Source organism: Tachypleus tridentatus, chromosome 6, assembly GCF_004210375.1.
Source record: "Tachypleus tridentatus isolate NWPU-2018 chromosome 6, ASM421037v1, whole genome shotgun sequence".
In the NCBI taxonomy this organism is placed as follows: Eukaryota; Metazoa; Arthropoda; class Merostomata; order Xiphosura; family Limulidae; genus Tachypleus; species Tachypleus tridentatus.
The window spans coordinates 144,024,061-144,051,773 of NC_134830.1; the positions used below are offsets into that span (position 1 = coordinate 144,024,061).

At 36.9% G+C, this 27,713-nt stretch overlaps 1 protein-coding gene across 11 annotated transcripts in view; it reads right to left on the bottom strand.

The window, feature by feature from the left end:
• Nucleotides 1-4,873: 4,873 nt before the first annotated feature.
• The window catches only part of LOC143253937 (syntaxin-like), a 111,840-nt gene continuing 89,000 nt past the window's right edge, over nt 4,874-27,713 (bottom strand). For 8 of the 11 annotated variants that reach the window (XM_076508549.1, XM_076508553.1, XM_076508551.1 and 5 more), the window contains 2 exons: nt 12,186-12,325; nt 4,874-6,840 (listed from right to left, as the gene is read on the bottom strand). In XM_076508549.1, coding sequence (XP_076364664.1) covers nt 12,242-12,325 — 84 coding nt within the window. In that variant the 3' untranslated portion in view covers nt 4,874-6,840; nt 12,186-12,241. The remainder of the gene's footprint in view (nt 6,841-12,185; nt 12,326-27,713) is intronic. The other 3 variants (XM_076508554.1, XM_076508552.1, XM_076508556.1) reach the window with 1 other exon arrangement.

The window sequence follows — 27,713 nt, forward strand, 5'->3', positions numbered from 1 at the left end:
AAGAAAATTTATGATATAAATATAGTAAAATTATTTCGGATTTATTTGAGAATTTGTAGCAAAAATTGATACAAATGCTTGAAATACATTTATATTTATATATAAAACATGAAGTCCAGAAAATAGCGGCCAAGCATAGCCAGGTGGTTAAGGCACTTGACTCGTAATCCGAGGATCGCAGGTTTGAATCCCCGTCACACCAAACATGCTCTCCATTTCAGCCGTGGGGGCATTATAATGGCACGATCAATCCCACTATTCGTTGGTAAAAGAATAGCCCAAGAGTTGACAGCGTGTGGTAATGACTAGCTGCCTTCCCTCGAGTCTAAAGCTGCTAAATTATGGACGGCTAGCACAGATAGCCCCCGCGTAGTTTTGCGAGAAATTCAGAAACCAAACCAAATAAATAACACAAATTACTGCACCAGTTTCATCAGTGATGCATTATATATACTGTTCTAGATGTAAAGGCAATGCATTTTTAAAGGACTTCCTTTTCCTTCTTTTACTGAATATGGTCAAATAGTCATGTTTTCCTCACTCCCCTTCACCGACTGCTAGATATTTTTTTAATCTGAGCTCCATCCCTTAAAATGGTCTTTGGAAGTCTTATAATTAAAAACTTGAAGTGTAGGAATAAAACTTTGCTACAACTTCAATATTCATTGTAGCTCAACTTATGTACAAACTAATGTCTTACTGTGTAAAATAAATAAATAATTCTACATAATACTGTAAATTCGGCGCCTTGGTTAAACACACTTTAAGTTATTTTACTAATATTACTATTTTGTAATCAGAACAAAATCTTTTGCAATGAAATGTTAACATTCTCCTCATTAGAACAGTGGTTTTCAAGATCACCATGCCATTAAGACCAAATGTTTTTCCCCATAGTGGGATCCTCTTTTGAATGTCAACGTAACATAGCCAAGTTAGTTATGTATGCAAAACATTTTATGTGAAAATCATACATTATAGGTGTAGTACAAGACACATGTAGGTTAAAATATGGAAAGTGTTTACATTTCATCTGATGTTAACTTCAGAAAAATATGACAAATTATGAAATTACAGATTATATTAACTTTTACGTGAAAATAAATTTGTAAGTTTTAAATAGGATATATAATGAATTAAAAGCAAATAAGACGTGTCTTATTTCATTATTCTAGCGTTGTCTAATCTGCATACCATATGTAATATTTGCATTAAATACCTATGCACCTTAATCTACTATTCTTAGATATGTGACCCGGCATGGCCATGCGTGTTAAGACGTGCGACTCGTAATCTTAGGGTCGCGAGTTCGCATCCCCGTTGCACCGAACATGCTCGCCTTTTCAACCGTGGGAGCGTTATAATGTTATGGTCAATCCCACTATTCGTTGGTAAAAGAGTAGCCCAAGAGTTGGCAGTGGGTGGTGATGACTAGCTACCTTCCCTCTAGTCTTACACTGCTAAATTAGGGACGGCTAGCACAGATAGTCCTCGTGTAGCTTTGTGCGAAATTCAAAAAACAAACAAATCTACTATTCTTAGATATGCAATACTGTTTAATGTGTTATTATTTAGTTTATTTTGCGATTTAATATTTAATTATTGTTTAATTTTTATGAGTTTTGAAGATTGTTTTAAAAGTGTTATTTGCGACAAATGTTTATTGCGTAACTCTGGAAAGAAAACATAATTATTTACAGTGTTAAATATAACTGTGATACCCTGTAGAATAAAGAATTTGGTAAGTACATTTGAGCTGTTTTGAATATATATATACACTTTAAGACTAGTGGATTGTATACTACTCGTTTATTGTTCGAATTTATCGGAAATAAGTCACAATGCCCGCAAGACAAAGGACTTTTTCATGGCGAATAACGTGTTTCTTTTGGACCATCCAGCGTGTTCGCCCGAACTATACCCCATTGAAAATGTTTGGGGGTGGATGACAAGGGAAGTCTATAGAAATGGACGTCAATTCCAAACAGTGCATGATCTTCGTGAAGCCATCTTCACCACTTGGAATAACATTCCTGCCAGCCTTCTGCAAACACTTATATCGATCATGGCAAAGCGAATATTTGAAGTTATTTGCAATGACGGCTGTGCAACTCACTACTGAGACCTCTTGTTGGGCATTTCCTACCCTGTTTAGAACTTCTTTTTGGTATGGTCTTAAACTTTTGACCAGCTAGTATTTAGGCTAATTTCATAGTGTTCACATTTTCCCTATTTAATGCTAAAAATGTCTTTTATTTTTATTTTCCCTTTTCTTATTTTCATCTTTCGAAGCTCCACTCAAATAAGTGGTTGAGTCTAACAACGCAAAATGCTTATTTTTTCTTTTTGTTCATTGGCTTTAAGATTTTGGTCAGCAGTGTACATGTATTTTACTTATAAAGCCAGATACATTATAGTAGTTTTTAGATACTCTATTATAACAACAGGTCTGTATATTTTGTGTTCTGAGATGCATATCCGAGAGCAACATGATTTTTAAAATATAAATTAACCTTATGGTTATTTCAAAATTACGTACTGTTTATGTAAAACAGAATTCTTGTGTTCAAAGAGTAAGGCAATAAAATCATAAAATTAAAAGAAAAACATACGTGAAAAGGGTAACAGACTAAACAGTATAAATAAGCAATTCGAGAAAACAAAAATATTTCTAAGAAGTCAAATAAGAAGGAATTATTCATTTTATTTCATATTTCAACTTATTTTACTGTACATTTGTGATTTACTTATAATTAAATGTCAGGGGAGAAAAAATAGGAGACAGAATACAAAGTTTTCCGCAAAACAAATATATTGATTCAGTAAGTTCTAGAAGTTATGTAATTTGAGTATGTTGTTGTTTTGAATTAAGCACAAAGCTACACAATGGGCCATTTGTGTTCTGCCCACCACGGGTATCGAAACCTGGTTTTATGCGTCGTAAGTCCGCACACATACCGCTGAACCACTGGGGGTCTATTTAAGTATACAAACTGTGAGGTAAAAATAAACAATTTTGTTCTTAACAAAAAAATTGCCTTTCATTTCGATTGACTCAAAAAGGGATTCGGAAAGTCTTAAAAATCAGATATTTAGCAAAGTATATCTTAAAGATGTGTCTATGTACAACACATTTGTAATGTTCACCAAATAATACACTTGGTAAATTCAGAATTATAATATACAATGTTATATAAAGCTTCACAGATACAATGTTGTTCCAACAACTTCGCTGTTTTATTTCACAACTGTAACGCCAAAAAGTCATTTAGGCATTGTCTTATTAAATGGCGAAAATTTCCGTAAGGCTTTTATTAGTCATCATATACAGCATTAATAATAATGAGCATATAAGTGTTATTCATTTTATATGGCATCGAATATACAAGTAAATATAAAAACACTTTTGTCTTTGTGCTCCATATTCTGTAAGTTTTAATGTTCTTTCGCCATAAATTACTTACAGTATGTTTTGTTAATGAATGCCAGGTAGAAGTCTATCTTACTGTTTATTTCTACTTTAACGAGTAAAACTAGGCGAAGTATGCTAATTATTTAGAATAATAATTGCGTTGACAATATTTTCTTTTGGCTTTTTTCATGTGCTTGTTTTATCACGAACGTAGTATTATAATTTACTATCTGAAATGTCTTTTATCGCATTTTACACTATAAAATATTCGAGCTTTCTATTCTTTGGAAGATAAGTACCTTATGATCTTTGATTTTAAAAGCTCAGTTTTGAAAGTTGACCACGTCTACCTTCGTTATAAACCTAGGGAGATACTAATGGTTCATAAATCGCTACGAACTCTTAATTTCTACTGTCTGCCAAGATAATCCACCAGATTGGCGGCAAAGTCGCAAGATATATGCACTCTGCAAAAAGTAACGAACTTTCTTTCATTATCAATCATTATTAACTCGGAAAATAAATAAATAAAACGTTTTTATTCGAGGTAATTATTTTGGGGATCATATATTAACGGTCGTTTTAAATGTGTTAGAACCTATAAACCGTAGTTGCAATAGCATCAGGATAGTTAACAATTGATTTTTTTTCTCGCTTTTGATTAGGCCTAATTATCTGATTTTTATACATTAGTTTTTTTTAACCTACTGTTTTCCGAATTGATTATAGAAATAAGGTCTAGAGTTTGCGCTACGAAGTAGTCCCTTTCATGGATTAGGTTAAAAACACACACATTCACAAAATGAAGAATTAACGAAAAAACGCACTGTTATCAGTTATTAAGAAGAAGAAGGATTTCCTTTTTAACTGAGCACACAAATGTATCAGTTCACAGTTTACTTACGTGACGTAGTTTAACAACGCACTCTCAATTTTTATTTATAGTTCAACGTATTTGAAATTGCATCATGGAATTTAACCAAATATTTTCATTTTATTTCTCAGCAACATCCAGCAACTTGTAAACATGCAATATCAACATTAATTGTTCGATGTTTATACTTCAATTACCATTTAAAATAGCTATTTTTTTTTATCCCTAGTAGTACTATTAATAATCCGATTTTTTTCTTAGGGAACACTCAACTATTTTACACAGTTCTCATATTTTAAACATAAATAAATTGGAATTTCAGTTTGCGAATGTACATTTGAATATGTACTAGGTGAATATTTATAAATGTAGTAAGTCATGATAATGAAATGCCAATAAAACTACACAAAATAATATAACTTAATTTGAAAGTTGCGTTTAAAGTTCAAGTTCGTGATTCATTAAGGTTCAAATGAACAGATTAATTTTATGATATATAAATCAATCAAACAAGTGTTTGATGTACTGTAAATTAATATAACCAGTTATTGGCCTTACAACCTAAAAGGATATAATGGAACGCATTACTTTTAATACAGTTTATTTTTCCAAGTTGTTGAAATAAAAAAGTACAAAGCCCAAACAGTACATACAGTTACGTTGTTTAGAATATCCTGTTTCATTATAAACACCCTTTCTTTAACATCGATTTTCAAACTTGTCACCTTACAGAGTCGACAACCACCCAGACTTTTTGTATTAAATAAATGTACATTTTCAAAAGTACAGCTAATAAGGAAATATCAGAAAATGATGTATGGGGAAGGGAGGGTGGTGTAAACCTAGGGTTATGGATTTTAGACACAAAAATGTCCAGATAATCTGAAATTATTTTATCTTAAATATATTTTATCAGTTACTCTGTTCTATGCACATTTTTCAGTTTCGTAAATAATCCCCCAAAAGATGTCAATATGAAAATTGCATTCAGACTATGGTAAATGTCCATGGAATAACTAAACTAAGGAGAGTGTTTTTGTGTTTTTCTTATAGCAAAGCCACATCGGGCTATCTGCTAAGCCCACCGAGGGGAATAGAACCCTGATTTTAGCGTTGTAAATCCGGAGACATACCGCTGTACTAGCGGGGGGCAAACTAAGGAGAGCAAGTTATACTATTGTAATCGATTAGGGAATGTTTAATATCTTGGTGGGGTGAGTAACAGTACCCATGTGTGATATGTTTGTCTGAAGTTAATCATAAAGCAACACAATGGGCCACCTGTACTCTGCCCACTACGGATATCGAAAATCAAATTCTAGCCAATATTAAATAAAAAATAAACACAACAATAAAAAATATTGACAGAGATAAAAAAATTGTATTTATATAAGGATGTACCGTTAAATTAGTTAATAAGTTTCAAAAATTATTTATTTATGCAGTTCTCGTTTGCTTTTTCATATTTCGAAAGATGTGTCAAGCAAGAGGGTGGTATCATTTCCACCATTGGTTAATCCATTAAGGTTTAATGATCGACTATTATTGAAAGAAAAATGGCGGTGTTCGTAAAATCATGTTTAGTGTAACCGACGAAAGAACATGACAGTTCACCTATTATTTGTGGCTTAAAAATAGTATAGCGACACTTGTACTTAAAACATCGAAACGCGCAGAGTCATCCTAAAAGCGACGGTTTGTCGTTCTAGAAACATCATAGAATACAGTTTCTACATCACTCCAGAAGCATCCCACGATCGGCATTTTTATTCTTTTATCTCAGCGAGACAAATATATTTCTTGAAACGTTTTGAACTATTGAGAGGTCCAAAGCTGTGCTGGTCCGATTCAAACATGTTGAGGGTGAGATGGTGTTTGACTGATCCTCTCTTCGTAACTCGACTATCTTACAACTATTTTATTTCTACACATTAGATATATGTATAACTTGTGATAATTTAGGAATGATGTTGTGTACAGCTATGCATTTCAAAAGGCCCTGAAAAACCAGGATTAGTTTGAAATAATATCATTGTCGTTATAATTAACACAACTATTCGTGTGGCGTTTATTTTAAGACATTACACTTTTCCAAAATAATTGCCTCGTATACAGTTTATGGCAGACGTTTAGTACTTCAAATAACTTTGTTTTGGTAATTTTTTTTTATATTAAATTCCTACATCTACCAACCTTTAGGTTTATAAAAAGGATTGTTTTTTTACTTCCCAATTTACTTTATTCTTTTCCATTTCTAATAGGATCATCAGAAGGCCTTACTTGCTTCAAATACAGTTTGACGATTTTTATTATATTGATACTGGACACGTTTTAAAATAAATCAGACATTAGACAAATAATCCACGCTTGTTGTCAGCCAAAGTAGTCAGACATTAAAAAATAAACGATGCTGTATTTGAACAAATACTCTTGGGTTATAAACATATGAAGTTCGAATGTTTTCCGTTGAGCTAAAACAAAATCTTCAGAGGGTCTGCTGACTTCTTTTTATACCATAAATCCCGTATCTTCAAAGCGAAGTCCACTTCAAAATCTACAAAGAAAAGTTTAATTTTATCTATTTTTTTCTTGGAGATGGCCCTACAAGTAAAAATAAACAAACGAACAGGTTTCTCGTTGCCCTAAAATTATATGTACTTATGTGTATAATTCCTTAGGTTCAGTGACTGATTCATCTATCGGTATTTCAACAACACAAATGTCTAGATTCTTCTACATTAAAAAACATATCCTACATCATCACCTGTTATTTTTATGACCTGGTTTTATAATAACGTCGTATGTAGTGCAACTAAATAGCTATAAAGTATAAACACGGTCTAACGATATAACACTAACGAAGTACACATACGATACTACAGGGTGTTCGGAAAGTCACTGTGCACTTATGTATATGATTACAAAACTGCACAGTGACTTTCCGAACACTCTGTAGTATGGTCACATAACGCGATGCTAAACCTATGTATCTCAGAACGGCTAGTATGGGTATTAACACTTTTATTGACAAGAAGCGAACAACGTTTCGACCTTTCTAGGTCATCTTCAGGTTAAGAAAGAGAGAGTTTGAAGGTGACCGTTGCCAAACACGTCTTGTTTATATAAACAAACGCAAAATCAAAAAAGCCCTACTTATACAGCAACTAAAACCAAAATTAAACCAACATAAAGAAATAAATGTTAATACCAATACCACCCGTTCTGAGAGTTTTTTTTTTCCAAGTTGGTTTTTCGTCATCAAAAATATAAAGGAACACCTTTATACCAACACGAATTAATAACCTCACATCCACCTGCAACGTGCCTACAATCCCGTACCCGTTTATACTCTCGTCCCTAAGATATCTGTCCGGCAACGGTCACTTTGAAACTCTCTTTCTTAACCTGAAGATGACCTAGAAAGTTCGAAACGTTGTTCTCTCCTTATCAGTAAGTGTTAATACTCATACCAGCCGTTCTGAAATATATTATTTCAAGTGGGGTTCTCGTCATCAACAATGATAAAGTTAACTGTGCATAGACCTCTGAATATGTTCTTTTAACACGACATGTAAGTAATAATATACAAGTTTTAGATACAGTATTAATAATGTAACAACCAAGGGCAAAGAAAGAAAACATAAGATACTAAATTATTAATAATTTTACATTTCACTGTATGATGGTGGAAAACTTGTTTTTCATGCTCTCGTTTTAGATTTAAAACGACTGATCTGCAGGCGTTTGATATTTTCTTAGCCTTTTCTTCTTCAATGTACACAATTATTTGTCGCTTAAAATAGATTACATGTATAAAACAACAACATGCTATAACTAAGTTTAGTAAGGACATTGACAGATAAGAAACATCAATATTGTATGGTGTTAGAAATCACGACCTCCTAAAGGTTTCATAAAGTTGTCCAACACCATGTATCGTGGAATTTACACGATGCTCGCACGTCAAAAATGACTGTACAAGTACTACCACCCCCACCCCAGAGTATATCCTAACCTCACATTTCATAATGTTTAGTAGTCTTTCAAGATTTCCCGTGCACATTAGAGAGATTTAGACATTTTGATAAAAAGTTTAGAAATATCTTATTTTAACCTTTGCGGCTTCATCAGGGCTAATGCACGAAATTGTACGATATTAGAATATTCGATGGTTAAAATACGGATTTTTTTTTTATAAGCATCTGGAGTATAAAAGCAGTTTTTCCAAGCTTTAATAAAAAGTCACATTTCATAGCTAACTGAAATAAATAAATTTTGCGAAATCAAGCTTGACCAACAAAGTCAGATGAGTGCAGTCAAACGTCGGTAAATACTTTTTTGAGTCGATCAAAATTAAGATCATTCATGAACTGAATTCGTGGCGTATTCCCAGAATAATTTAGATTTTTTCTAATTATTCGTAAAAATCAAGTAACAACTAATTTAGAGAAAAGTCAATTCGTTTTGGTAATATTATGTTCCAACAATAGCTTTTATGTCATATTGTTTAACAACAAAAGTATAACCTAACACTATTGCTAGTCTATGTTCGAAAAGTGTAAGATGAAATGTATAAATAACAAAATTGGAAAAATTTGATTTCGTAATTTAGTCTCATTTCATTAAAGAGGTTTGCATTTTATTAAAAAATGTTGGTTATATGACATAAAATAGCTCAATTCGGAAACGATTTAACTTCAAAACTGAATCGCTGTTTTTACTTTCAATTTTATACACTTGGCTCCAGAACAGGTCATCCCACACTAAGTTTTTACTACACTTGGCTCCAGAACAGGTCATCCCACACTAAGTTTTTACTACACTTGGCTCCAGAACAGGTCATCCCACACTAAGTTTTTACTACACTTGGCTCCAGAACAGGTCATCCCACACTAAGTTTTTTACTTTAAGCTTGTTATATCAACATTCACTACTTAAGGTTTCAGGGCACCCACTCACCAAAATTGTAATGGGCAGACAGTAGTCGTACACTATCTGCATAAATATACTTGGACTTTTATGAATCCTCCTATTTCGAGAAAGAGCGACATGTTGTAAAACACACTGGGTTTTATATAGATTGGATCGGTGGTTCCCACACGGTGTGGCGCACAAGTTTGTAAATGTAGAGCATGAAGTATGCTTTTTCCTGATCGCGTAAAATAATCGAGTTTATTTAGGGTAACGTGGCTTTGTTATCCTAACAAAGGACGTCAAAGTAGAGTAAATGCTGAATTCTCGAAGGCTTGGTAACACCTGTAACTTCATTTGGATAATCATGTAAATAAAATTTTTTTTCCTGTGAATTAATTGTGTGCTCATAGATATTCTTAAGTATTTTATTAAACTTTAATATATTGAATTGAGAGCATTTTTTCTTTATTCAAAACAGCTCCAAATTAGTATATTTTATGTTGTTAATCAGAAAAACTGTCCTTTTTTGTGTACGGATCAGACGGTCGTTTGTTTCGAATTTGGCGCAAAGCTACACGAGGGTTGTCTGCACTAGCCGTCACTAATTTTGCAGTCTAAGACAGCTAGTCATCACCATCCACCGCCAACTCTTGGGCTACTCTTTTACCAATGAATAGTCAGATTGACCGTCACATTATAACGGCTGAAAGGGCGGGCAAATTTGGTGTGACGGGGATTCGAATCCGCGACCATCAGATTACAAGTTGAGTGCCTTAACCACCTGGCCATGCCGGGCTACGGGTCAAACGAGTGTGCAGCTAAGTTAACATTGTTCAGTAATATAAAAACAATTAAGATGGTTTATATATATCTAATTTTATCCATAGATGGCACTTATATATGCAAAAACGGCTCGTTTGGGTTGAGAAAATATTTTACGTAGAAAAGCGAACAACGTTTCGACCTTCTTCGGTTTATATATATCTAATTTTATCCATAGATGGTTGAGAAAATATTTTACCGAAGAAGGTCGAAACGTTGTTCGCTCTTCTACGTAAAATATTTTCGGTTTATATATATCTAATTTTATCCAAGATGGCACGAGAAGGTCGAAACGTTGTTCGCTCTTCTACGTAAAATATTTTCAACATATATATTTCTCTACAAGTGGGTTTTCTCGACATCACTGACAGATGGCACTTATTTCCAATATTAATTTAAGTATTCTCTCTCGGGATTTGGGTAATCATATGCACCCAACTAGTAGAGTTAACTTGTAGAGCATTTTTAACGATTTAATACGAATCGAAAATTTATTTATAGAGAAAGAACAACTCGTACTAACCAAAACATTGGAAGTCTTTGTACTGACAAAAAATAAGGATTAGGCGTAAGTGCAAATGCAGTTATAAAATCATTTTTTTTTTCTATTCCTCTATGATTTTAATAAAACTGAAGTTTCCTGAAGGAATCCCATCGTCTGTATTTAATAAATACTTTGTTTCTATGCATTGGGCCTGTCTTCTGTATTTGGACGACCAGTTAACACAAATCATTTAAGCACTATATAAAATGAATAACCCCAAGTTATTAGAAGAACAAAAGTTTCTATAACAAGTGGAAGTTTTTGAAACAAATCCAATCATCTTTGTTCAAAATATCATTTCGAAGCGTACTTATCACAAAAGAAAGCTAACAAAGTTCGACATTTATCTACCTCTATCTATTCCCACAACCAATAAATCTATAACAGCATAAGAGAGCGTCTTTTGTACTTACCCGAGTAAAACACATTTACTTTATAGAAAGGCAGGATATGCATACAAGTAATGACAAATTCGATTCCCAGTTGTGAAACTATATCAGCATATCTAACAAATGAATCGACAATTCTGTAGACTGACTTGTATCTTGCAAACCCTTCTTGAATCGAACAACAAAATTATCCAGCAAATGTCGAAGTTGATTGGCACACCACTTGACAAATACTTATAAATCTCAAAACATCAGTTCTAGAATATATTGTACAAAGTTTACTAATAACATATATCTGTTAATTCTTTAAGTCAGTAATTATGTTCCCATACTGTAAGATTGTGTTCATAATGTTTAGCTTATAACAAAGCAATAACTGAAAAAACAAGCTCACACGAGTCCGCTTTTTTGAATGTTTAAACAGTAGTACTTTAAGTATAGAATAGGAAATTGTTCTTCTATTTTTTAACATAATGAACGTTAGAAGTGCAGTAAAAAACACATATAGGTACCAATACTACAAAGAAAGACTGTTTTCAAGAATTATATCAATATGGAATTAGATGGGGGGTTCATGCCATCCCGTGTCAGTGTGTCAAGTTTGGTGCTGATTGACTAAAAAGTGTGCAAATGTAAAACTGATATACACCGGGTTTGAATCCCGGTCACATCAAACATGCTCGCCCTTTCAGCCGTGGGAGCATTATAAGTGACGGTCAGTCCCACTATTCGTTGGTTAAAGAGTAGCCCAAGAGTTGGCGGTGGGTGGTGATGACTAGCTGCCTTCCCTCTAGTCTTACATTGCAAAATTAGGGATGACTAGCGCAGATAGCCTCGCGTAGCTTTGCGCGAAATTCAAACCAAACTACACACACACACACACACAGTGAAGTTTATATATGAAGAAACCAATAACTGTTTCATTAGTTTTCTACGTGATTTTAATCAAAAATTACGAGTGTGTTAACTACATATAATTCTACAAGTTCGCGTTGTTTTTGGTGCTGTAAAGATGTAAGCACTCTGTGTAGTTAAGAGTAGTGAAATATGAAAAATAACATTTAAAAAAGGTTCAAAATAGTACAAATAAAGAAATAAAAATAAATCGATTTTATTACTTCATGACTTGGCGTACTGCAGTAACACTGATGTATACCAAGGACAACATTAGCCCAGCACAAAATATTCCAAACGTGCATAATTATTCCAAGTTTAAACTACAACACGTACCAATATTCCTAGAGAGAGAGACAGGAAAATGTCACTGGGTAGTCTGAGTGTCCACATTAGCTGACTCCGACGTAACTTCCAACAATGGACACTAGGATAACCACCAGCACAGCCAGGCATACAAGAATTATGATTTTCTTCTGTCGAGGTTGGAACCATCATAAAAACATATTACATGTAAGGACTTCTATTTTCAACAGATGTTTGTGTATAAATTGGGGTTTTTACGAAAACATCGCCCCACCCCCTCCAGAAGCAATAACTTATTGATAAATGGAATATCAATAATAAATACTGATTCTAATTTATACACCAAAGACGCCTCTAAACATTCAAACACAATGGGTTATTTTGGAGACTCGTGGAAAAGAAATAGTTAAGTTATAAATACAGAATGGATTAATCTCCATCAGTTAACGTCTGGGTTGGTGGTAAAACATAAAACTACATTATGACATCTAACTTCACTCACACTAACTTGTAGAGATCAATATTGGTAGAATTCTCTCTCTCTCTTAGCTCTCTTATTTTAATTTTGTGGAAATTTCCAGGTTTAGCAGCTCAGATTATTGTCTCTATTTATCGAGAACCAATGTAAAAACTTGAAACTTTCAGTTTTTGCATCACGAAACTAAGTGATTAGTTGAAAAACATAAAACATGACAGTTTCTAAAGATAGAAAAGACAAAAAAGTATGCATGAATTCTCAACTACCAGTATAGTTCTGACTATAATTAACTTTTATAGACTTACAGTACTGCTTATTAATGTTGTCTCATGTCGGTTTTTGTCGACGTAATTGAATACACATTTGTGAACAAAAAGACAAGTTCGTAAAAATCATCCGCGCATGCGCTACTTAAAATCGATTGAGAATAATATATCATTTGATACCGCTCTGAAAGATGAAAACATTATTATAATAGAAGAAAAAAAAGCCTAAAAAGCAGTTTCTGCTGATGGATCTGTTACAACGATGTACTTTAATCTGAAGGCTTTATTCGTGCACCAAGATATACAAGTTCACGTTTCTTATGGTAGTTAACACTGGAAATGAAAGATGCATAACGTATAAACGAGCAGTTAAAACTGATAAATTACAAAATTTTCATTCGAAATTAGAGCTCATTTATTATTAAAATGATCATAAATAAAATATATACTTTTAATTTAATGTGATTTATATACCGAATAAATAAATATTCGTAAATAACTACATACACCAGGGTGCAGTTATGTCAATTAAATCGTTTGCTTCAAACAATAACTATTTCGTTGAAGGAAAGTTTTGTTTGTTTGTTTGTTTGGGAATTTCGCACAAAGCTACTCGAGGGCTATCTGTGCTAGCCGTCCCTAACTTAGCAGTATAAGACTAGAGGGAAGGCAGCTAGTCATCACCACCCACTCTTGGGCTACTCTTTTACCAACGAATAGTGAGATTGACCGAACATTATACACCCCCACGGCTGGGAGGGCGAGCATGTTTAGCGCGACGCGGGCGCGAACATGCGACCCTCGCACGCCTTACGCGCTTGGCCATGCCAGGCTTATTGAAGGAAAGAATATTGTTATTCCAAGGCTAGAAGATCAGTTTCCACTTCGGTAAAAGAAAGTTACGTTGACGTTGTGTGTACATATGGAGGCTTAGCTGAACTCACAATATTTTAATTTCTCTTCATCATGTGGATTAACTTGTCTGACGAAGTATTAAAGCAAAAATATTTAGTTTACTTTTATGTGGTTATACTTAGTGACGTTTGAAGTACCTTTAAAATCACCTGTCTCTTCTAACTTAATATTCATTTGAAATGAAATTATTCGTTGCATTTGTTGGTGCATTCCAACACTTTGAGCTTTTTTTGTTTTATTAAGCACGTGGTAAATCAGATCCAATAAGAGGGCGGGATTCTTTCGGAGACAAAAAAAGAAATCAGAGGGTTCGAAAAAAGTTTCAGTGGTGCTGATAATATTTTCTAATGCTATATTTCATATGGTCGGATCGTTTTAGTATTATCGTTAAAAAAAAGTATACATATATAAATATTCCCGATAGGACTACAGAATAAAATTCATCACCTTTCGACATTCCACATTTTTAACTGAAGTGATATCTAATGCTACGTCGTAAAATAATTCCGTACAAAAAAAAGTTGTAACGTTCGAACTGATCCAATAGAGCATCCAATTTTTGTTTTCTAATACCGATGGTTTGGTAAAACAGTTACACCATAAGGTTATCGAAACGTCATTGCATTTTTAAAGGAGATATCTCGCAGTAGTGCAATTTATCGTCTGCATTTATTAGTCAAATAATATAGATAGAAATGATTAAAAAATTACCGGATTACTCTAGCTTATTGATCACGTAGTCTGAATTAAAAACTGGCGTATGTTTTATGAAAATATGGACAATATCAAGAACCTATATGCAAATATATGAAGGTCTATTTTTAAATACGAGTATTGATTCACCACCGGCATGAAGTAACTTTTCCCCGTGAATCCTTGAATTTAGAGCATTTTACTTGAAATATTTAGAACTGAAACTCGTCACCAAATATACTCACCCTTTCAGCCATGGGTACGCTATAATTTTACGGTCAATCCCACTGTTTGTTGGTAAAAAGCACCTCAAGGTTGGCAATAAATGTTGACCTGTTTAGTTGCATTCTTTCTATTTTAGCACTTCAAAATTAGAGATGACACGCGCAGATAGTTCTCGAATGTGAAATTTAACAGGCAAATACATATATACACCCTTTTATCACGAAGTCTGAAGGAGATTAAACAATGACGTTATAAATACTTGAATTTTGAATATAATATTCATTGGCTGCTGTTTTTCGCAAGTGCTGAAAATGTAAATGAAATGAGTGAGATAAAGATATTTAGTAATTCAATTGTAATACAGAAATAGGCCCAACATGTCCAGGTGGTTAAGGCACTCGACTCGTAATCCGGGTTGCGGGTTCGAATCCCCGTCACACCACACATGCTCGGGGTGTTATAATGTGACGGTAAATCTCACTATTCGTTGGTAAGAGTAGCCCAAGAGTTGGCGGATGGTGGTGATGGAGGGACGGCTAGCGCAGATAGCCCTCGTCTAGCTTTGCACGAATTTAAAAACAAACCAAACAGAGTACAGAAATAACATATCATTCCAACAAGTTCGATAATTTCGAATTCTTAACGGTTTATCGACGATCTAATACTGAACAAGGAAAACGAAATCAAAATCAGTCTCACCAACTAGACCTATTGCAGGTTTTGTCAAATTCGGGATATTTGTCCCTTTGAACTCGCGATTACTTTTACTCTTTCATGAAATTTAACTTTCGAACACATTTTCTAGCCTTTAGTAACAATTTATTGAACGTAATTATAAGCCTATCTGCTATGGCGTCGAGAGTATAAACTTAAGCGACCTTTCCGAAACTAGTACAAAATGTGAATAGAATTCTAGAGTGTAAAATCAATACAAATTACCATTGTACGACAGATGATAAGAGATAACTGTCACTGCATAAGTAACAAGTAAGCTTTTTCTAACAAACTGGTAACTTAAAAACAACAACAAAAAATACTGAGTAAGGAACCTGAAATGGCACTCGTCTCTGACTTTGTCCAGTAGAATAAGGTTATATTTAGTTAGGCCTACAATGAAATAATATTTCTAATAGTAATACGACTGTGCCAATTCAGTTTCCTGTTCCAAGTAATACAGATTTAAATGGTTATTTACAGGTTTGTGCTTTGATAATCCGAGCCTCTTAAGTATCAAATCTTACAATTTTTAAACAAGAACGACTAATCAGGATTCATAAGGCTTGTTTTTGTCTTGGTGGCGTGGAATGGGTGAATATTTCATTTGATTCAGCGAAGTTTCGATTATGTTATTTGATTTTTGTTTATCAGGAGTAAATAACATTCAGCGAGAAACACGTTAAGTGGACATACATATACATACATACACAGACATTTAAAAAGGGTCATACATGTAACTAATCTGCTTCCAAACAAAAGTATGTACTACCTGACTTCTATAATTTATATTATTCAGTGAATTAGGTTTCAGTTATTCTCGTGGACAATACACAGTAGGCATTGAAATACCAATAGGGGAAAACAAAACAGAAGGAATGTGTTGTACACTTCACAGTTAAAGAGGCACAGGACTTAACAATCAAATAATAGGAATGTTTGGTATAGCTGTAATCCAAACATTATTTCCAAATTATTGAATTCTAGCCATAAATATTTCAGCAAAACAAGGCCTAACAATATTTGCTTATTTGTATAGAATTTCGCGCAAAGCTACAAGAGTGCCATCTGCAATGGCCGTCCATAATTTAGTAGTTTAAGACTAGAAGGAAGGCGGCGAGCAGAAGTGTAGATGTTTTACACCCGATGGGGGGGGGGATTTGATTTTTGCAACCACTTATGTGGACTGTTCAATTTGAAAATTGGTAATCTCTGATTACGTGAACCTGAAAATTGTAAACATGCAGTCACAGAGTAATCTTGTTGCCACGATACTTCAAGGTTTCCGTGTAGGTTTGTGTAAGTGAGGTGCTGTGAACTGTTTTCAAAATGTTAATAGAATAAAGACAAATGTGTTACAAATTAACTGTCACATGAATTTATTCCTGCACGTTGTATAGTATAAAAGATGGCCATTATACTTGACAAGGTTACTAATAACTTTCATTGCATGAATTACGTTTTCAAATATTAATAAAATTAGTAATTACCCTTCATAAGTTTATATCTACTGAAAAACTGTTCATGTTGTTTGATAAAAATAATTAAAATGCCTTTGTGAACTCTTGAAAATTACACATCAATACAATGTAGCACATAATTATTCATACTTTTCATTGAAGTAAGATTCATTTAGTCCTCTAGTCTACATGTTCCCAAACGTAGACCTCCTTTGTGATGATCTGTTTATGAATTCTTTCATAAGCTTCTTCTATATTTATCTTGTCGACCTCATCTTTGTGAGTGTAACAAACTGCCATATGGTTGAGGCGGCACTGAGACATAATTGACCTTAACCACGTCTTCAACCATCTTAATGCGGAAAATCTGCGTTCACATTCGCAGCTGGATACTGGACATACAAGCAAAATTTTCATAAGAAACACTTCACTAAACATTTGCTGGCTTGTTTCATGCATTTTACAGTAAGCATCCTTCGCACCTTTCAGATATACTGCTTTTTTTGTTCCATTGAACACGGGCAACTGAAACTCGAGTCGTTGTGCAGAGATTTCTGGATAGAAGTTTATAACAGAGTTATCAATCTTGCCAGATGTGATCATGTTCTCAAGTGCCAGATATTGCCTCAAATCGTTGTTGTCTGCATTGAATCTAGTAGTCAGATGTTTTATGACTGTGTCCACAAATTCAAAATATTGGCTTCTGTAGTAATTTCTAGCTGTTGCAGAATGGTGTGCTGAGCCATCACTTGTGATCCCTCTGGGGGTCTACGAATGCGTGGTAGTTCAATAGGCACCAGATCTAGGGAAGTAACCTTTTTCTCAGCTTCATCAAATATCTTGTAGTAGTTTTCCTCTGTTCGCAATACCCACAATTGATTAACTGTCATTGCAAATGTTTCAATCATGCCAGATACTGTCGCTGATTTTGCTTGTAATGCACGGTTTAGTTCCTCTAATGCAGCTAATGGATACTGAGCCATCAACAATCCTAAAGCTGTCTTTCCTTTGTCAAATCTGTTCAGCAGACCTCGTGCTTTCACTGCTACATCTGATTTTTCCTTTGCTAATTCAGACAAAGAATCAACAATGTCACTGTAGTGATCATTAGCACATGTAATTGCAGATAGGTGGCACAACCAACGTGTTGGACACAGTGGGCGGATGTATTTAACTGGACCATTGTGGCTGTCTGACGATACAATAATTTCAAAGATTGTCTTGTATTTGCCCGACCTCTGAAGCAAGACACCAAGTTCATGTACCCACTGGATAGAATCTCGAACACATTCACAAGCTTCAACTGCATGTTGTATTATTAAATTAGCCTTGTGTGCTCCGCAGTGAAAAAACAAACCTGACGGTTGTTTTTTATTTTTTGCCTGGCATTCACTGTACGCACCACCCATGTTAGCGGCTCCATCATAAGTTTGTGCTCTTAATACTGACAGTGGTAAATTGGGTCTTGTCAGTACATCAAGTATAGTTGAGGATATTGTTTCACCAGTTGTATTGGAAACACTGTACAAACCAAGAAATGTCTCATGGACGTCAAGGTTCTCATCTACGTATCGTACACATATTGCTTCCTGTTCAGCACCTGTAACATCCTGAGTGCCATCAACCATTAATGCAAAGATTTTACTTTGCTGCACTTCGTGCGCTATGTTCCTCAGTATTTGATGGCTGAACATCTCCATTACTTCATTCTGAGCCTGGGGTGATGCGAATGTGTTTTTTTTTAACAAGTAGGCCGTCAACTCAGGATCTTCCTCTTCCAGAAGCTTCATTAACTGCACGATGTTCCCCTCCGTATCAGTATGTCCACGTAATGCTAAACCTTGACGCAGTAAAAAACGTAAACTTCTGAATATTTTGGCTAGACTTCTTTCGCATTCTTCCTGCTGCTTCTTTTTCCATCATGTAGCTGAACAGTCACTAGAGTTACATCAAGTGAAACTCCTGGAGATATAGCGAATCTGTGCTGAGAGAGGATTGGTGTTTGTTGAATTTCTGTTTTACCTTTTTCCAGTTGCAAAAACCGGTGGATATGAAGGTATACTCCACTGGCTTCTCAAATTTCCCTGTAAAAGGTCTCTATTTTCCGCCTTGGCACAATGAAAGCATACGACTTTTTGAGTCTGACTGTTGAAGTGCAGCCGTGGGAATTCATCAAACCACTTGCCCTGAAAGTTGATATTTTGAGATTTCGCTTTCTGTCGTGGATGATATGGCTTTCCACACTGTATCTGTGGAGTGCAAGATTTTTCATTACTGCACAAACTTGATTCACAATTAACTGGTGGTTCATGATGTGCAATAGTTGTACAAGCATTTTCAGACTCGTCCTCTGATGAACATGGTATTTCCTCTGTATGGCAAGTTTCTATTCCTTTACTTGAGGTTGTTGGATTATCTGCATCTGCACTGTCATTTGTAGTACTAGTAATTGGCTTGCAGAACTGTCTAATATCGGAAAGTTTCAGACGCTTGCTTGTCATAATTGGAATCTGTTTCCCAGATGACTCAACAGGCTAAAATACAGTCTTTATTGCAAAACTCTAACATACAACGAACGAAGATAGAACAAAATGGAAGTAGGTTGATTGATTGATTAATTTAGTGTTTTATGACACAAAGCAGCTAGGCTATCTGCGCCAAACGTCCAGTAAAAAGGTAAAAATAAATTAAATGTAGTAAAATACATAAAAGGGAATGAAGGTAAAACAAAACATCATTGAAAAACAGAAAAAGTATAAAATCAATGTTGACACCTAGTCCACACTATTAAGAGAGAAAGCAGAGTAAGATAAGTTATAAAGGACTTTCTCTTGCAAAATGGTAATGACCATAACCTGCCAGGAAGACTAACAGGTAAGTACAAGAAACACCATCAGTCACCTGAAGTTGGCCTTTCCAATCCTGGTTCTGGGTTACGTTGTCATAACAGCCATTATCAAAAGGTAAAATAAGAAAAGTGTTAAAAGACATATAGCAAAATCGTAATAATGATTAGCCAAATGTGTCCGGTAAAAAGGTAAAAGTAAAGTAAATGTAGTAAAATTCGTAAAAGGAAACAAAGGTATAAACAAAACAGAAAATGGCGTAAAACCAGCATTGATATCAAGTCTACAAAGTTGTAAAGGACTTCCTGTAGCAGAATGGTAATGATCATAACCTGCCAGGAAAACTAACAGGTAAGTACAAGAACCAGTCAGTCACCTGAAGTTGGTCTTTCCAGTCCTGGTTCCGGGTTGTATGTTATTATGGCCAGTACTAAAAGGTAAAGTAATAAAAGTGTTAAATGGCATGCAGCAAAAGTGTAATAGCAACTCGCCAGGACGACTGACGGGTAGTTCAAACAGCAGCATTAGTCACCTGAAGTTGGCCTTTCCAGTCCTGGTGTCGAGTTATTTAATGTTCTGGCCATTTTACAATATCAAACTGAACTAGGGAGATGGAGACTGAAAAGGGAACCACAATTAAAAAGGTGTAATGAATAAATATCAGACACTTAAATGAGGTTAAAAAGATTAATGGCCATTAAAAAACTAAAAACGTTATCAAGGTGGACAGTGTCACCATCACCAATAACACGGTCCAATGTTACAGACAAATCCTGGGACAGAACATGTTTAAAATAGTGCCGTCGTTGAGAGTGTTACACAAACTACACATTGGTGCATCAGTTCCAGATAAAAGAAAACGATGAGTTAAAAACTGTGACCAATGCGTAGTCTAGTTAGAACAACTTCCTCCTTCCGAACTTTATGGAAGCAAGATGGCCAAAGCCCAATATAGGTTTTGATTTGAAAAAGCTTATTGTCATGTTGCTCACTTCAAGTGGACTGCCAGCTGGCACGGAGCCGAGCCTTGAATACAGGACCATAGTCCATGTACGGAATAGGCACAGTAGTGATAGTGCCAGAGCAGATAGATTTAGCTGCCATGTCTGCAAGCACATTCCCAAGAATACCAACGTGGCTTGGTATCCAGAAAAACTGGGTAGAAGTAGATGTTAATGAGAAATGGGCCAGTCGATTTTGAATATCAATGAGAACAGGGTGTGAACCAACATGAAGTGATTCCAAGGCCAGCAGAGAACTAAGGGAGTCAGTATAAATAGTGCAGTCGGAGTACTGCTCAGCTTCAATATGATCCAGGGCAAGAGATATGGCGTACAGTTCAGTAGTGAACACAGAAGCTGTAGAGGGGATTCTGCGTGCAACCACTGAACCGCAACAAACCATGGCAGAGCTCACATTGTGACCTGATTTTGAACCATCCGTATAAATTGGAATAGAAAGGTTGTTCGAAAGATGTTCAGTAAATAAAAGACGGTACTTCCAATCGGAAGTATCAGCCTTTTTCAGATGACTTAAAGAAAGGTCACATTTGGGGGGCTTTATTAAGCCATGGGGGGGGATGGGCTGACCAGTGGATTCTGCAATGTTTTCCAAGGACAGACCCAATTCATCCAATTGGATGCGAAGGTCAAAAGGAGCAATGGCAAATCGTCTGTTTTGAAAAAGTAAGGCCCACTGAGGAAGGAAAACATCCCCAAGTGCTTTGGTAAGAAGCGAAGTTTCGAAGAATACAGTAAAGATAGTTGCAAACAGCGAAGGTGCAGAGAAGGTTCGTGAGATTCCACATATAAGCTCTGAACTGGGGAGGTGCAGAAAGCCACAATGCAGAGTCGAAGTCCTTGATGATGAATGGGGTCCAGCATCTTTAAAGCCGAGGGTCTGGCAGAGTCATAGACCATTGATCCATAGTCAAGTTTCGATTGAATAAGAGCACGATATATCTTTAACATAGAACAACGATCCGCTCCCCAACTGGCAGAAGAAAGGACACGGAGGATGTTCAGTGCTCTTGTGCATTTGACCCGAAGCTGCTTTAAGTGTGGTATAATGGTCAGCTTACGGTCAAAGATAAGCCCCAAGAACTTGGTGTCAGTGACCACTGGCAGCGAAACGTCACCGATACGGAGTTCAGGATCATGGCGGATACCCCGTTTGCGGCAAAAGTGCATGCAAACGGGTTTAGAGAGAGAAAAATTAAAGCCGTTCGCCGTAGTCCTCCTCAGTACACGACTGAGGACAGTCTGTAGTTGCCACTCAATATATCTCATGTTCGACGACTGACACGAGATGTGAAAGTCGTCAACATAGAGCCCGTTTGCAACAGTGAGAGGGAGTTGTTCAGTGATGGCATTTATCTTTCTACTGAAAAGGTGACACTCAAAACACAGTTTTGAGGGACCCCAAGTTCCTGTACAAAAGAACGGGAAAGTGTCGAATCCACACGAACTTGGAATCTCCTGTCCATTAACATTTTTTAATAAACATGGGTAAATGGCCACGTAACCTATATATATGGAGGTCTCGCAAAATGCCATACCTCCATGTTGTGTCATAAGCCTTCTCAACGTCAAAGGATATTAAAACAAGATGTTGGCGTTTGAGAAAGGCTTCTCTGATTGATGTTTCAAGTCGAATTAGGTGGTCCTGTGGAGGAATGCTGTCGTTGGAACCCACATTGGGTGGGCGAGAGGAGGTGGTTTGATTCGAGGAACCAAACAAGACGAGCATTAACCATCCTCTCTAAGGTCTTACAGAGACAGCTTGTCAAAGAAATCGGACGGCAGTGTGAAGGAATCTTGGGATCTTTCCCAGGTTTAGAGAAAGGTAAGATAATAGCCTGGCACCAGGCATCAGGAAAACATTCTCCTGCCAGATCCGGTTAAAAACAATTAGAAGAATATCAAGAGAAGCAGGAGAGAGGTAGCGCAGTATGTCATAGTGTACATCATCAGGTCCAACACATGTACTGCCAGACCGATGAAGGGCCATTTTCAGTTCCACCAGTGAAAAGGGACAATTATATTCAAAGAGACAGTCAGTTCGAAAGGAAAGAGGTGAACGCTCTGCCCGAGTCTTGATGGCCAAGAAAGTGGAGGAACAAGCAGAAGCGCTAGATACCTGGCAAAAGCTTTCACCTAGAGTATCGGCGATGCTCCGGACATCAGCTACCTCTTGGCCATCAGAGAGTAAGATGGAGAGGGGGACAGAATTGTAGTGCCACTGACCTTTCGAATCCTGTCCCATATGACCTTGGAACTAGTGGTAGAAGATATGCTAGTTGGGAACTTAATCCAAGATTCCTTCTGGCTTTGACGTCTTACCCAAATAGCATGTGCACGGGTCCGTTGGAAAGCGATGCGGTTCGAAAGTGTGGGATATCTACGGAAAGTATCCCAAGCCCGTTTTTGAGCCTTCCGTGCCAAGTGGCAGGGAGGATTCTACCATGGACGAGATATCGTGGAAAACGTGTCGAGGTTTTAGGAATACACTGAGCAGCTGCTTGTACAATACAGTCAGTTACAGCTGCCACACAGTCGTCTATTGATGGCTGATTCACGATGGCAGGATCAAGTTCTGCGAGAGCAGTGAAAGTGGACCAGTCTGCCTGATCCAGCTTCCACCAGGGCACGCGGGTAGGGTGGCATCGACTACGGCCAGTCTCTCTCAAAAGTATATGAAAATAATCACTGCCTTGTGAATTTGTATCAATCCTCCATGAAAAATTGGAAAATAATGAAGAGGAGCAAACCGAGAGATCAATAGCTATAAAGGACTGACTAGGTGCATGAAAATAAGTGGAAGAACCAGTATTGAAAAGAGAAAGATTATAATCAGAGAGCATACACTCTACAGAGCGATCCCTCCTATTACTAACAGCACTTTCCCAGAGGGGGATGATGTCCATTAAAGTCCCCCAGGATTAGAAATAAAGACGGCAACTGTTCAACGAGAGCATCAAGATCTGATTGATCATATGTCTCTCCAGGGGACAGGTAGAGAAAACAAACAGTGATGGTATGATCCAAGGAAACACGGATGACTTTGGCCTCAAAGGGTGTGTTGAGTGACAAAGACAGGGTGGGCACATGCTGATCAACCAAAAGTGCCACCCCTCCATGTACTCGTCCATCACATAGCCTGTTATTTCTGTACAGAGAAAACTGCTGAATGGTGACTGTATCAACAGTTTCAGAAATGTTTCTTGTAAGGGAAGAAATACAGGATGGTAGGAAGCACTCAGTGTTTTGATATCATCCAGATTAGAACGTAAACCTCGACAGTTCCATTGTATCAAGGTGGCCATTTTTAACGACGGATAGGTGAAGTGGCTGGAGAACCCTTCTGTTTACGACCACGTCCTTTTTCCGTACTGTCCTTATTCGGAGGAGTTCTATCGACCTCCATGGATCCTGGCCTGGGTCGATTGGGCCGGTCTTTGTTGTTGGAAGGGGATTTCAGTGACTGAGGACGCGAACTAATGATTGTTTTGCATCGTGGGGTTGGAGAGAAAGATGTATCAGAAGCAATGCCTGTATTTGAAACTGAAGGATTGAAAACTGAAATCTTGAGATTTGTCGGACTGTATGGGAGGAACAGAGATGGGTGTAGAAGTCGATTCATCAACCTTTTTTACCATGTAGGTCAAAAGGCTTTTCATTTGTTTTGAAAATGATTCTCTTGGAGGTACAGAGAGATCTGTCTGCACTCCCACTGTGGTTGTGGAACGATGTGCAGCAGCATATGTCCGAGATGGAGTGCTGGACACCAACTTCCGAACCTCAGGATAACTAATGTTATGGGTCGTTTTCAAACGTTGCACCTCTTTTTCCTCCAACCATTTTGGGCAAGAACGAAAGTAGGAAGGGTGGGAACCATTGCAGTTGACACAATGTGGGTCCGTATCACACTCATAGGCATCGTGGTCCTTGCCACCACAACGAGCACATGTCAGGGAACCACGACAGGACGTCTTTGAGTGGCCGAACGTCTGACATTGGAAACATCCGTACCCTGCAAATGACATAACCTGCCTTGATGGTGGCAGGTGCACGTGATGAAGTAAATGTCAAAACGAGGGTATTTGTTGGTAGTGCAACTCCGTCTTTGCGAGTGGAGATGCGCCTCACTGCAGAAACTTCTTGAGTGGTGAGACCAGCGAGAATCTCTGACTCGGGGACGTTCTTCAAATTCCTCTCAACAATAACACCTCGTGATGAATTCAAAGTAGCATGAGGTGTAACCTCAATAGGTACATCCCCAATTGCCTTTGAATTTAAGAGGAGTTCACTGTGTTGGGATGTGGATGTTTCAACCAATATGTCTCCAGATGGAAGCTTCTTTACTGACTTTGGAGAGCCAGCATGTCCCTCTAGTCCATTCCGAATAAAAAAGGGGGACATTTGCCATAAAGGTTTTTCTAAAAGAGAATGTAATATAAGAAAATGAGGTACGTGTGTTACAGATGTTGAAGATTACTGCTCAGTCTTCAAGATGTGGTCGTTTACCTGTTGACTGTTTTTTCACTATTTTATTTAAATTTTTTGAAGGAGGATCCATAGGAAAAAGGAAAATTTCGGTACCCACTGACCCCACCCACCAAGCAGCCCTACGTGGGGACGTACTACAATGTCATGCAAGGACATTGCAGCAACGCCAGGGTTTCGTGAGCACTATACCCAAACACCAGCATCAGGCACAATGTCCACAACACCCGTTGAGAACTTCCAACACTGGTACTTGGTTGACTTTAGCCCAAGTGGACCAGCCGACTGACCCAAGGGAGGCGACCCAAAGGCCGCCCGTCTACAGGAATTGAAGGCCAAAGTGGTGTATTTGGGTTGTGCCCCTCAACCACCAGGATCCTCTCCTCCCCTTCACGGGTCGCCACGCACGGCAAACACGTGGATGGATGTTTAGATCCCAGAAGAGGTAAACTGAAAGAACAGAACCTTCTTTGGGAGGTCCCCTCACCACGTACAGGAATCCACACCGAGGGGTGGAAGTAGGACTGAACTGTACAATGTATTTAAGTCGAACGCACGAACCTCACAGTGATTATCGAGCCGACTGACCGCCTGGGCATCGCTGGTACAATAATATGTGCCAGTTACAACACAAGTAATTGCAAGTTTCTCGAAAAATACTTAAACAATCACAAATATATTATATTCCTGTTAGATCTGAAATTTCATAGATTAATGAGGGCCATAAACACATCTAATGAGCTCTGTTGTAAAATCGAGGTTCTAACTAAAGAAAGCAGAGGGGGTGATGTAAGGCGCGTCTGGATCCAAGCGGCCCGAACCTGTCGTTAACTGTATACTAAATGTACACTATGGTCAGCGACTTCGGCAGTTAAGAAGAGTAAGGCGTTCGACAATTAAACTGGCTTGACATGCATAACAACAAATGGCGTAGGAAAACCGCACAATATACACACAAGATTGATGCAGCTACAAGCTACAAATGGCCTGCCAGATCTAGATCACAGGAGTTTACGCTTGGAAGTAATATTTTCGAATTTCATGTTCTGTTGTGCTGAAAATTTTACTTAATCTTACACTATGTACAAGACGTAGGTAGATTCTGTGATTGTGCTTGCAAGCCTTGCATGTATACTTAGGCCTACTGACTGATACTTACGAACTATCGCTTAGATCGAAAAGCTTATAAGCACGCCAATATTAAAGATGTACATTTCGGCTACTGCATAAGCCTACATCTAGGCCTAATTATGTAATTCGATTGGTAAGAACACGAGAATCACAAGAACAAACACAGAATTTGTAGTCCTGTGATGCAATAAAACAATTCAACAGATCAAACTGTAGTGGGGGATGATTGTATGCACCATACCCCCACCTAAAATGAAGGGGGGTGTATCCCCCCAGGATCTACTCCCATTGCGGCTAGTCATAATTTCCCACCGTCAAAACTTGAGCTACTCTTTTACTAAGGAATAATGGAATTGACCGTCACATTATAACGCCACACGGCTGAAAGGGAGATCATGTTTGGTGGGACAGAGATTAAAATCCGCGACCATTAGATTGGGGGTCAAGCATCCTAACCACCTGGCCACGCCAGGCCAAAAACTGACAATGTAGAGACAAGCAAAACACATTAATAATTGCACTCACTTCAACAGCATTAGATCAAATATATTTTCGACTCAGCGGTAAGGGATTATAACGCTAAAATTAGAGAATCAATTAACGTAGCAGGTACAGTGATGACAGCCCATTTTTCAGCGAGGCGCTTAAACAAAACACAGTTCAGGCTATTTTTGTAATGAAATTTAAATGAACATCTAAGCGTTAAGAAAAACAAATCTACCATGAACTAGTGCTTCTAATACGGTTTTAGTGAATATAACGTGGTATGGGCCGAAGTAGAATGCTTAATTTTGTACTTCGGTTGTTTGTTATTCTATCATGGATTTCTGGTCCTCATATGGAAGCAACATTCAGTGATGCTATGGCACGTCTTCTCTCGAATCAAGTATGTACAAAAGCAATGCTATATATGATATTAATCTGTGGTATATTTACAATGACATGACAAGTCACGTTTCTCTACAATTGTCACTTACTTTTACGTTAGAATAAAAACTGTATTTGAAGGGCTCCTACGATTCGGTCTGTAATGTGGAACCAAGATGTTAAGAAATTCTAAAAATATACAGGAATTTGAGTAACAAGAAGAAAGATCCACCAACAAACAATTTCAGGGACTGAGGATCGGATTTGTTTTTTGCATCTCTTCAGTTTTTGACCTTTCATAACAATGTATTCAAAAGAACAAGCTGTCTTCTGATGAATGAGAAAATGTAAAGTCCCTCATACTTCTTTCAATATTTGTAAGTTTATTGCTATAAAAATGGTGAAACGAATACCGCGAAGATAACTTCGGACACGTAATATGAAGACCTAGAGTGTGTT